General features: G+C 41.2%; 1 protein-coding gene across 22 annotated transcripts in view; it reads left to right on the top strand.

Moving 5' to 3' along the window:
• LOC137476785 (poly(rC)-binding protein 3-like) overlaps window positions 1-12,828 on the top strand; it is a 498,078-nt gene that overhangs the window by 446,678 nt on the left and 38,572 nt on the right. For all 22 annotated transcript variants that reach the window (XM_068195267.1, XM_068195274.1, XM_068195250.1 and 19 more), the window contains 4 exons: window positions 3,754-3,777; window positions 3,873-3,905; window positions 6,687-6,803; window positions 12,581-12,712. In XM_068195267.1, the coding sequence (XP_068051368.1) occupies window positions 3,754-3,777; window positions 3,873-3,905; window positions 6,687-6,803; window positions 12,581-12,712 (306 nt within the window). The remainder of the gene's footprint in view (window positions 1-3,753; window positions 3,778-3,872; window positions 3,906-6,686; window positions 6,804-12,580; window positions 12,713-12,828) is intronic.

The following is a 12,828-nucleotide window of genomic DNA, read 5'->3' as shown; positions in this document are numbered from 1 at the left end:
TCTTTTGATTTAATCTGTGGCTGAAATAGGTTTCTCATCCTAATTAAAGACATGATCTGTTGTCACTAGTACTTTCTAGGGGCTTTCCTAGAAAAAGCTAAGGCCCCAGAGAAGTCTGAAGTGACCCATTTAAAACCATTCTGTATTTCTGTTTTTTTCCAGTAATTTGTATAAAGCAAAACTCTGAAAAACTTCTGTAATATCCATGTAAAGTTAGTGTTTCTCTCTGCCCCTGTGACCTTACCTCACATTGCCAAGCAGAATCCCATCTCCCAGGGTAGAGAGAGAGGTGGCATTGGCTTGGATGTTTTGAAACTGGCTTATAGAATAAGCTCTAAAGTCACCCTTTGATGAGGGGGAGGTTTAAAGTACTCCATATGATTACATTGACATTTGCTAGCATGTTCCAAGGAACTGGTCACCAGTCTTACTCAGTAGTATTCACACAGTTCTTTCACTCATTTCTTACATAGCTTGTGCTCTTAGTTAATAAATAATGAGGTGGTGATCGGTCATGTAGAATTCCTATCCCCACTGAAATCCAAAGCAAAACTCACAGAGAATTTGGTGAAACAAGCAGCTTGAGAATCTTTTTAGTCTGTGCTCTCCTTTGCTTGTTTAAGTACTCCTCATTTCTGTGTTGGAAATGGACCATCTTTTTTACCAGTGCTGCAAACAGTACATTGCTTTCTGTCCCTAAAGCAAAGTATATTCTATTTGAAAGGAAGACATTTTTGCATTTATTACCCATGACCCATCCATTCATTTCTGAAAGAACAGCATCTCTCATTATGACCCAAGATGATCAAATGGATTGGGACAGATTTTGTATTAAGTTTATATTGACAGAGCCTTGGAGGTTCATGACCAGGCCTACCTATTCTAATGAAACTTCAGGTATACAAAACCTGAAGTTGTACCATGGACTGAAATATAGTTGCTTGCTCATAGCAACTGAAACAGAATGCTCTCACCCCTAGCAAAACGTCCTTCTACCTCCTAAGAATTTGTTTTATGAAAGTGATTGTTTCTGAAAGCTGGAACTGAGAAGAATGGAATAAGTTTTTAATATAAAACTGCCAGATGTGCTAAGTGGTCAGATAGGAACTTCTGGATATGGGGAATTCCCAAGACTTGTCATCACTGAAAACCTTACTCCCTGTGTTTCCCATTTAGCAATTACTGTGAGATTGGCAGTTATAATGATAATATAAAAAATAGCAAGGTCTTAAAAATCTGGGGGAATGGGTGTCCCTGATTTGTGTCACTGCTAACAAAAAATCTGCATCTCATTTGAGAACCTACACAGCATGCTGGTATGGCTGCCTCAGCCACAGGAAAAGGTGTGACCTAAGATCACATATTAAGAGACTGTTACAATAATTTAGTTACAAGACAGAAAACTGCAGAGAATCCTTTCATTCCCATTCTCACAGAGCTGCTTCTCTACATTGGAGAGGTGCAGATATCTCATAGTCTCAAATGGACACAAGCAGCTTTGCCAAAAGCACTCCCACAGCTGCGTGAAGTGTAAAGGTCTACTCTACATTGGCCAGCAGAACTGTAGGTTTGCAAAGCAGATACCACTGGAAGATTTGCAGCTCCTGTCTGGACAATATCTGTTCTCAGACCAGTGTGTAAAAGACTGCAGAATGCCATCTTGAAAGAGCAGTTGGAAGATAAATAAAAAAGGGAAATGGGAAACAGGAAAAGCACAGTTTGAAAATAAACCTGAGAAGGGGCCTCACAGGACTGAGGAACTTTGTGGCTAATTGGGCATTGACTTCACTGGGAATAAGGCTGTGACTGAAGAATCACTGACCAGTGAGGGTTGGAAAGGACCGACAAAGGTCTTCAGTCTGACCTCCTGAATCAAGCAGATTGCACTGGAGCAGATTATGCAGGACTTTTCCCAGGCTGGGTTCTGACACCTTTTAAGAATGATGATTCTCTGGGTGCCTCTTTCAATGTCCAGCCATCCCGATGGTATTTTTTTTTCCTCACATTGTGTAGGAATTTGATATTGTAGCTTGCTGTCCTTATTGTACACTGCAGTAAGACTCCCCTGTCAAGTCTTTTCTTCTTAAGAACAAATGTAGTTCTCTCAGCCTCTCATCATGTGTACTGTGCTCTGGTCCCTTGACCAGCTTGGTGGCCCTGCAATAAATTCACCTTAGTGTGTCCTTGTCTGTCTTGTACTAGGAGCCCAAAAGAGGCCTCAACCCTCCAGGCATGCTCTCACAAACAGAATGACAAAGAGCCATTTGCCCTAGCCTGCTGGCTACACGCCTGATAATACAGTCCAGCCTTTGATTGATCAGGGGTGCACTGCTGATGTACTCATTTATTTATGTTGAAGTTCTGAGTTAGGACCCTCGGGACTTTTTCTGCAAAGTCAGTTTTAAGGTAGCAAGTTTTTGTCCAGCTTGCCCTGCTGCGTGGCCTTTTTCCATCGCAGACATGGAACTTCATTCTACTCCCTGAGCTTTCTCCCAGCCCAGTTTTCCAGCCTGTCCAGCAGTGTATTGACTGTTCCCCTCAGTCAGGTGTTGTGTGCAGACTTGCAGAGAGCATAAAAGGAACGGTATGCCAGAGTTCATTGAAATAGGTAACTTTGTCTCACTGAAAAGTCTTCATGTCTTGTGAGCAGGATGTGAGGAGTTGCAAGCACAAACAGCTTTGTGTTATGATCTTATAAACAACTGGCAAAAATAACTCAAGGTCACTGCAGGTAGTTCTTTCCTGCAGAGTGAAGTCAGTACCACTTTATCACGAGTCTATCACTGGCTAGAGTGTTGGAGGACAAAAATTATACACTTTGGACTGTGTTCCAGGATGGATCACACTGAAGAGTATGGACTGAGTGGGGGCAAGTGATGTATCATACATCTGAGACAGCTCAACCATCTGAGGCAGTCTTTAACTGTAGAAGTAGATTTCACAATCTTAGTATAGAAGAGGAGTTTATTTTCCTTTAGCTGGTCTCTGCATCACATGATTTCCAGTCTGATGTCACAGCTGCATGATTTGTGTAACATGTCCAGACTATTCATTTTAGTGTTAGTAGTTTCATTTTTGCTACCTGTTGGTTTTATTCACCAAGATTTTCACCTTTGGGATGTTACCAGAACTGCCACAGTGTTCCCCTACTATATGTTCACAGCCACACTTCTCAGTATTTTCTTTCCTTTGGTGGAAGATTGTGGGAGCCCAGTAGCAATTCCCAAATCCCTAAAAAGTGATTAGCAATTATTGTTCTCTAAGTGCTTAATAGGAAGATTAAGACAGGCCACCAGGTGTTTACACAATAACACTCGGTAGCATGGAAATTCAGCTCTCGCTATTACAAGGCGTAAGGAGGGTAAATACCTTCCATTGGAGAAACCAGCAATTATTTTGATGCTTGTATTACACCTCATTTTCTCCAGTAGATTGTGCAGTTCTATTATTTCTTAATTTTTCATTCCCTGATAGGGGTTTGTCTGTGTTTATAGTAGCGGGATTGATCTGTAATCGCGAGATCGGTTTCTGTTAAAAGTGTTTTTCTTGCACGATCACTTGGCTGCAAAGCTGCATTTTTAGTCCATCCCTTTGTATCTAACGTGGCATATTTGTATACAGTAACAATGGAAGGGAGCTATGCTTCACAGTGAAGGTTTGAAATAAATGATAGTGAAATAGCTTAGGAACAGCACAAATGCTCTACTGTAACAAATCATATCATTCACAGTGTCTCTTTTTTTTCTGTTTCAGGAGGTTGGAAGCATTATCGGAAAGGTCAGAAAATAACTTTATATTCATGTCAAACTATTGAATATCATTTCTCTTTTCTTAGCCCAGGCTAACGGGGTTTTTTTATGCTTCTTTAACAGAAAGGTGAGACAGTGAAGAAGATGAGGGAGGAGGTAAGACAAGCTTTGATGTCTTCACTTGCCTTCTTTTCCAGCTCAGAGAACAGTGAGTTCAGCATGTGCAGACCGATGCTGCCATCAAGTGGGCCGATCATTTAACATCCCCATTCTTTGCAAGCAGTGGGGTATAAATATGCTGGCCTAAATTAAACATTGTTGTTAATGTAACCTCCTTATCGCTGCAGCAGTCTGGAGTCTTTCATTCCCCTATCGATGTGCCTGCTGCTGCCTTATCTCAGGAACAGCTCACAGCATGGTTCTGTGCATCAGATCCACTGTATCTTTCATTAGCATACCAACATCAGTCCTCCACATGGCTTGGCCTCCTGGTAGAGTTTCCAAAAATCTGAAACCAAGTGTTAGACTGACACATGTCAAGTTTGAGGGTAGACACAAGTTTCAACAGAGCTGGAGCCAGACACGTATAAGCCAGAGCATCTCTGTGCCATGTCTTGGCAAAGCCTTAGCTTTTCCTCATTTTGCAGCTGTGGGTAGGATGTGGGCAAGCTAGACCTTCACACCTGCCATTCCAATCCTTTGAAAAGGCTGAAGAAAAATAGAATTAAAACAGAGCACTGTATAAATCTCAGCCTCCCCAGTGTCTGCAGGCTTCTTTCCCTGCCACAGAGCAAGATGTGCTGTCTTCAGAGGAATGTCCTCAGGTAGAGGCTACAGACCCACACTTGTCCTGCAAGGCAGCACATCCTACCTGGAGATCCATATAATTTTTCTGCTTTGAAGCAACTGCTAAAAGTATAAGTCAGAAGATAAATCCTGCTGTTTTAAACTTTAGGAGTGGAGTGTATAGAGAATGCCTCAAGAAAAGTTAGTTTGGCTCTAGTAAAGCTGCAGTACGTTACTGTGTCAGCTGCTTCGTTGTTTTCTACTCTGATAGAAGGTCTGTGGCAGGGAAATGTCAAAGTATTTTAGTAAAGAAAATTGCGAACATCCATCTTTAAATCTATACAATAGGGATTTCATTGTCAGGCTGACTGAGTTCTGAGCTCCTTTTTTGATTACATGTTTTCATCCATATTTGCACGTTTGCTAAGACTTAAAGAAAAAAAAGATAAGAAAATTTATTTCCAGTGTACTAGGTAAACTTAATTAAACACATTTTAGTGTAGTTATAAATTATGATCATCAGCAGATACCTTTGTACATAAATTGTATGTGCAGAAGGGAAGCCATCATTGGAGAGTGCTCCTGACTTCTGAGTAAAATACCTTAGAGAATACCTATGATGCTTGGTCTGTCTTTCAAGATAAATATCAAATGTTGTTCTTCCAATCCTGAACCCCTGCTGTCATGTATATGTGGTCAGAAGACACTTTATTTTTTTGGTGTGTTTTTTTTTTTTTTTTTAATAATGGAATTGTATGTGTCTTTTTATCAGCACAGGACTAGGAGACTGTATCTCCACACGATGATAACTTGGTCGCTCTTTAAATGACTACCTTTTTCAGTACTTCTTTAAAAGCAAAATGCAACTTTTATTTTGACTTCCCTGGCAGATGTGGCAGGGTACACGCCATCTTTATGGTGTGAAATGTGACTCTGTCTTTGGGGAAATGTCAGAGACAATTCTGTCATTGAGGAAATGTCAGAGACAACTTCAGGCCTAAGGAAAAGTACAGAACCCTCAGTTTTGTGCCCAGGTCTGTGGCAGGAAAATTTTTCTATCTGTAGTGTTGAGCCTTGGTTTTTTCTATGTTATGTGGGGGTGCTGTCATATGGGGAAACGCAGACTCTTGCAGTAGAGCAGCAGCACAAGGTGGTTAAGACCAGGATACAGCACATCAGCAGCTGTGTGGTGACCCTGCAGGCAAAGGGCCAAACTAACCCAGCTTGTCTCACATTTGCTTCAGGCCCTGATCCCCAAGAAGGTCAGTGCCTGTGGGTGAGTTGAGGCTCCAGAGACTTGTTAGGCTGCATTAACACATTTCCAAGACTGAAATCTCAGAAAATGCATAGGGTGGCTCTTACCCGAAGCAGATTTGATCATTAACTACACTAAAGATCCTCTTAAATATATATTTTAAAAATATATAAATTTCTTAATATATAAAGCCCCCTGGTTGAGATGTTTTCTCTGCACTGCCACAGTGACATAAAGAGCACCGGAGATACTTGAGAGCAGCCTGGCTTCTCTATGACACTTCTGGTTTTCTAACTCTATCCAACAGGCTCCTTGCCCTATGGACACAGTACTGTTGGTGTGTCCTGTCCTACCACTAGTCCTTTAAAGGGATGCTCAGTGCATACTGACTGGCTGCCTTCACGTGAGGCACATCTACAAGGAGCCTTCTCCACAGTGCAATGCAAGGCCCCAGTAGAGAGGCAGAGCAGCCATGCCCCACCTTTGGGGCTGCAAACCAGAGAGGTGCGTCGTTCCTGGGAAATGCCGGTGCTCCCTGGAGACAACCACCTTCTCCTAAATTCTGCAGCTCCAGTCCTACTTAAGGTTAATCCTACAAGAAGGAAGGAAAAAGACTTGATTATGCAATTATTTGCAACTTTGAGTTACAGAGGTGCTATTTGCATACTGCAAAGAAGGCTGCAGAAGTATTTACCCAGACAAAATCCGGCTTCCCGCAGCTACATGAATTTTTGGAATGTGATCAGTTTATGCTGAAATTATATGATGTTGGGGCTGCAGTTGTAGGGGGGGGAATTAGATGCCTCAAGGTATTCCTTCCCAAACTATATCCCTAATCCTACTTAGTTTGCTCCCTGGAAGGTATAACTTTGAAAAATATTTGTTCCTTTTGACAGAGTGGTGCTCGAATCAATATTTCAGAAGGCACTTGTCCAGAGAGAATTGTGACAATAACAGGCCCAACAGATGCAATTTTTAAAGCTTTTTCTATGATTGCACTAAAATTTGAAGAGGTAAGCAAATAATTTTTTTTTCTCTCTTCAAGTTGAAATACAAACACTGAATTTTCTCATGTTTGCTTTAATGTTAAATAGGATTTGTTTAATGTTCTATTTAATAGCAATGCAAATGGTTATATTTTTATAAATGTTTTTGGCAGCATGCTGAAGAAAAATAATGGGTCAATTTACAAGATGTTTGATCATTTATTTTGCTTTTTGGAGACTTCAGGGAAAAGCAGTTGCTTCTAGTAATGTGTGCTAATGATGGGAAAAATGTCTTGGAAAAATTCTATTCCCATTGTGGATTTGATTTGAAAAGAATAATTGCCTAACTTTTAACTCTGTTTTTGTATGAATCCGGTTGGTACTGATGTAAATGTTATATATGTCAAAATGAATATATAACTCATTTAACTAGAAATTTTATTTTTTTAAAAAAACAAGCTATATGATTACCAAGTACCACATTAAGGCTTGTCTTTTAAAACCAATTGAAGTAAAGGCACTCAGAGTAAGTAAGGCAGGAGTTCAGTTCACTGTAGACTAAGTGTTCTGTGCAGATATGTATCTTAATTGCTGAGATTTCATTCAGTTTTGTGGACCAGCTACAATTAGATACGGTCACCATTTTAATGGAGAACCTCACAGAAAAGGCAGCAGAGTACAGAACATGAACCCTGGTCACTCTGGAGAGGATTTAACTCCCTCTACTTTTGAAAATCATATGTTTACTCCAGGCAGCTCTCCTGTCCTCTCTGGAGAGGCAGATGCCCCTGCAGGAAGCAGTTCACCTTCTCCTGGTGGAGGAGCTTGCAGACAGGTAGACTGAGTCACCTGCAGCTGAAGCAAAGGGCAAGGTCTCTCCAGGGAATGACATCCCTCTAGTTTAATCCATTCTCTCCAGAGAAGAGACTAGGAGAGAGCTCATAAGTCAACAGATGCAGTTGTCTTCTAGAATCAGCTGTAGGTCTTGAACTTGTAACTTCACAGAATAATCAAAAACTAGTTAGATTTTTTTCTATTTGCTGATACTGGGTCCATAACTTCAGGTCTCTGATAATTAGATGCCTTCTTTTTTGCTCCTCACTTGAATTTGTTAATGAACAGTTCATGCAGCTTTGTTTCTATGCCAGCACTGGCCCTTAGTTTAGGTCATTCTTGCCTTTCCATCCCTGAGGATTCCCTTTCTTGATATATATTTTGAAACTGATTTTATCCCCACACACCTTTGCTTTTGCCAGATAGAGTGATCCAAGCAGAGTCTTTCAGAGGATGCATTCCCCACCCCTCTCATGACTCTAGTAGTCCCTTTCCACCTTTTTCTGGTTACATTTTATGTTAAATGTCTGAGTTAATTGTGGACAGGTTGCAAATTAAGTTCCACAAAGGCTTATTTAAGGGCATTAACAGTCCCCTGTCCTACTTATCATGCTGTCATAGCCCTGCCTCTGCTGGAAATGCCTCACCTCCTACTAGTTTAATACTTTGCACACACCTTTGCTTTGCCTGGTGGGTGTCCCCCAGCTCCTGCTGAGGTGTTCCCACCTCTTCAGTCATGGCAAACATTCCTGTCAGGCTCCAGACAAAATACCTCTTTTTTAATACTGCAGGTGTTAATCCCATTTATATTTCTTCAATCCTTCATGAGTTTTCAGATCTTCCTGCGTGATATTCCTGACTTTCAGTATGTTGATAAAATGTCTTAGTTTTGTGGCATGGCACATTTTTTAAGAATGCTTGGGGAGTTTTTTGCCAGTTATTAATGAAAAAATTATTTTGAGGTTTAAGCTTGCAGAACAAGTAATTCTATCTAACCCAATTTCAAAACCTCCTATTGTCATCTCTTTCTCCTCTTCATCTCTTACCCATCATGGACCAATCTCTTTCTTCTAGTTTAAGAGGTAGCTTGGTGCACAGTGCCATACCCTCCAGTCCAGAGAATCCTGGAGAGAGCAGTGTCTCTGCTCTCTACAGGAAAAACATGTTCCTCATCCTGTAAAATGCTGAGTAAATCATTAGCACAGATAATCCCTGCCAGTTCCCACCAAAATGAGTACCCAGTGGAAATAATGCTGCATTTTTCATACAAACATCAAACATTGCACGGCTTTAGATCCCCAGCCCACCACCCAACATGACATAGTCTTTGAAAGTGCTGTAGGTAGCAATAGGCAAAGAAAGCTGAAATTCAGGCATCTGGCTGGATTCTGCACTTATTTGCACTTGCCGTTTTTAGAGGGTAGCCTGGGCTCTTCATATGAGCATTAGCAAAGGAGTATTGGCAGTCTCTGCAGATCAAGTACTGCCCTGAAATATCTGCATTTAGTTTTAACATAATTGGTTTGTGGTATATTTAAAAGAACAGCAATAAAGAAACATGTATATATAATGCATATTGTATATATAATGCATTATATATATATATATATATATATATGTATAATCAGTTAGGTTTCCTATAAATCTTCCTGCCAATAAAATGAGGTAACTGTAATGCTCTGGAGGCAAAATAAAGTACTGTTTCAAAAATTACAAATTAGCTAGCTACCAAGTGCTATTTTTCATGTATATCTTTTTGCTTTTTCTTCAGCCATTTAAAAGATTCAGTCCAGCTCTGGTTATTGCAGCTTTGTTGAAACAGAAGAAAAAAGATGCATGTGTGAGACTGCTGTTTTGAGGAATTGTTTTGGTATTTGTCATGCATGCCCACATGAAGACCTTGGAGCCTTAACTTCCACCCTACAGCTGTATACCTAGAGATAAGCAGGAAGTCCTGGAATGCTTTTCTAATGTTAGAAAAAATGCAAAATATGTCAGATAGATAGAAAAATTAGAAAGGCTGGGTTTGTCCCGTGGTTGTTCTGTAGCCTTATATAACTCTGCTTTGATAGCCTTCCTAATGGAAGTTGCTTTTCTAGCAGTCTTATGATTAATTTACAAGCTAAGTAGGTATTTACATGAATACCTAAAGTGTTCACTGCAGGGGAGAGAGTCAGAAAATGACACTAACCCAGGCAGACCACTGGAATTGCAAGAGGGGACATTTTAGCGCAGTCATTTTTGGACTGGAGGTTGAGACCCAAGAAAGGCAGCTGTAACTTCACTGGTCAGTGGGGCAGCTCTAGCTTTGCTTGTAAGTCTGCATAATCCTCTGAAAGCACATGGTACTTAAGCACTGGAATAACCAGCAGGCACAGCTTGGTAGCCAGACCTTCTCCAGATGAATAAGAAAAGGAATTTTGGAATCCTTGTTCCTGTGTAAACATCTGTGCAGCACTTGTTCGGCTCTAGGAAGAAGAAGAGAAAAGGAAGGTGACAAAAGCAGTTAGGGTGATACCTTTCTGACAACCATAAATTCTTGCCAGTACAGCTGTGATCAGTCCTTTAGGGGTCATTTCCAAGGGAGGAGCCATCTCACAGAATCCTCCTTGCTGTGGAAATTGGACAGTTTAACATTTCCTTTGAAACCAGAAAAGAAGAATTTTGGTATATTTTTTTTCCTTGGAGGTTTGGTAGAATTCTGAACTGCCAGGTTAGTTCGTCTTGGAAAGCCTTATGTGCTATGACCCCGGGATGCCAAGAGCTTCTACTGGCTCTTCAGCACTTCCAGGCTCCAAGTTAGCCTGTCTTGGCTGAGGAGCAGCCCACCAAGTGGGGAAAAAGCCACGCAAGGTCCAGCTGTAGTGTCTGCCAGAGCCCTGAAGAAATGGATGCAAAAAGTTAGAGGTTAAATAAATAGGAATCTCCCTAGTTTGAAAGATGACTGTTCTGTGGGAAAGTCTTGAGCCATCCCTACTCGGAAGCCTGCAGTTCTGAGGGGAATTTTTTTCTGCTTATTTCTCCTTTGTTTTTAAGCTGGAATAATTCCTGTAAGCACTCCGTGCTGCTGAGCCCTCATGTTTAGATTTTGCTCTTCTTAAATAGTGAGGACAAAAGAAAGACAACAGTGGCTTCCAGTTCCTGCAAAGTGCTTTTGAAGGCAGAAATTTCAGTGAAGGCTTTGAGGCCAGGCTGCATATGATATGGAAGTAGGAGACATGATTAAGTTTTGTGCTGTGTGGCTGAAGAGGATTATTCACCTACATGTGCCTCCACCTGACACAAAAATGATACAGCGAGATGGCATCTTCCAGCTGAAAAACCAGCATAACTTTATCTCAGATACATGGGTACTGCAAAATTCTGTTAGCCCTCTGGCTTTATTTTGGATTGCAGTCTCTCACTGACACAGCCTCTAAACAGAACATGAGTTACTACTGGCTGGCAGAGGAATGAATTGGTAGCTGTCTTGTCACATGCAACAATGCCTTGTTCCATTCCAGATTTTATTTCCTTTACTTTTAAGCTAATTAAGGTCATACCAAGCCATTTCTTGGATGGAAGAATGCTGCCATCAAAACTGGGGAGGTACTGTAGGAATCAGTGCTGGTGTCACTGAGCTCCCACACTGGTTCAGTGAGATGTGCAGAGTTGCTTGAAGTGCTGAGTAGTTTTGTTGTTGATTGTTTTTTTTATGATTTGGGGTCCTGATTGCACGATATAGGCACTTTTTTTTTGGTTGGTTGGTTGGTTGATTTTGTTTGTTTGGTTGGTTTTTGTGTTTTTTGTTTTGGTTTGGGGTTTTTTTTTTTGTGTGTAAGTGATAATCTTTATAAGCATAGGAAATCACATCAGTTCTGTCTGACTGAGCTCTTGTTGCATCATAAGTGACTTAATAGGAAATGCATGTTTTCTCATTCCTGTCCTAATCTTTGGTAACATTCCTGTGGAGAGTATAATAGCTGTATCATGCCACCTCATGGATGAGTCTTCTCAGCTCATAGCTAGTGTTACCAAAACTCTCTGAGAGTCTTATGAGTTGTTGAGCAGCTACAGTGCAGCTTGTAGCTTTTTATTTTTCCATCCTAAGTTTCCTCAAATCATCCCACTGATCAGTGGGAAGATAAGCTTTATCTTTTCCTCTGTGATGAAGTCTTTAGAGGGATTGTTTTGTCTTGCCTACAAGATTTTGAACAAACAAAATATATTTAAAACTATTTAAACCTTGCAACAGGTAGTGTATTGAAGTGCTTATGGAAGTGTGTAATGTAGTCTCATTGGACAGTGAGATATATGGATGTATGTTTTGTTACCTGGACACAGGCAATTACTGTTTTGCTGAGCTTTTTGTACTCGGGTTACAAAACCACGATGGAAAAGATTTCAGAAATTGTGTAGTGCTACGAATATTTATGGACCTGCTAAAGAGAAATTAAATCTAGAGGGTGGCAGAAGACTTATCAAAATAATCTGATTTTCTCTGCTTCAGATCATTCACATGTTCTTTGTCATTCCTTTTTTTAACTGTTTTCCTTTGAATCCAATCTGGGAAGAGACATGTGAAATGTAGAGATGTATTACACAGTATAAATTTGCTAACTGAGATGGTGAAAAAGAGACCAAAACAGGTTTTGGAAGACTGTGAATCCAAAAGCCGCTTTGCCTTTTCCACCTGTTTTGGTTGGTGTAATGGCAGACACCACCTCCCCCGCCTAGTCCTGCCCTCCAGTCCCACAGCACGGATCTTGCAATGCCAGACATCCGAAGGGTTCCTCTGGCACAAGTTGTTTCTTGCTTACAGTGTGTCACCGGCAGAGCTGAGGTGGGCTTTCCTTACCACAAAAACCTGCCACAGCTGGTTGCACACTCCCCAGGTCTCCACAGACAGCCTGGGCCTTTGCTCTGAGCCCTTCAGTGCTCACCAGGAGTGGCAAACCCCCCGCTAACGCTTGCTGACACTGTGATTACAGGACATCAACGCTTCGATGACAAACAGCTCGGTGACAAGCAAACCGCCCGTAACACTGCGGCTCGTCGTCCCAGCAAGTCAGTGTGGATCCCTCATAGGAAAAGGAGGTTCCAAAATCAAAGAAATCAGGGAGGTAAGTCTTGGGATGTGTGCTGGGGACACTGGCTAGCTCAGCATCCTACTGCAGTAGGATGCTACAGCATCATTTTGCTGATCACACCAACATGAGCATGTGTCGACTGCAAAACC

The sequence above is a fragment of the Anomalospiza imberbis genome, chromosome 1 (assembly GCF_031753505.1).
Source record: "Anomalospiza imberbis isolate Cuckoo-Finch-1a 21T00152 chromosome 1, ASM3175350v1, whole genome shotgun sequence".
In the NCBI taxonomy this organism is placed as follows: domain Eukaryota; kingdom Metazoa; phylum Chordata; class Aves; order Passeriformes; family Viduidae; genus Anomalospiza; species Anomalospiza imberbis.
This window is presented reverse-complemented; position numbering and strand designations above follow the sequence as displayed.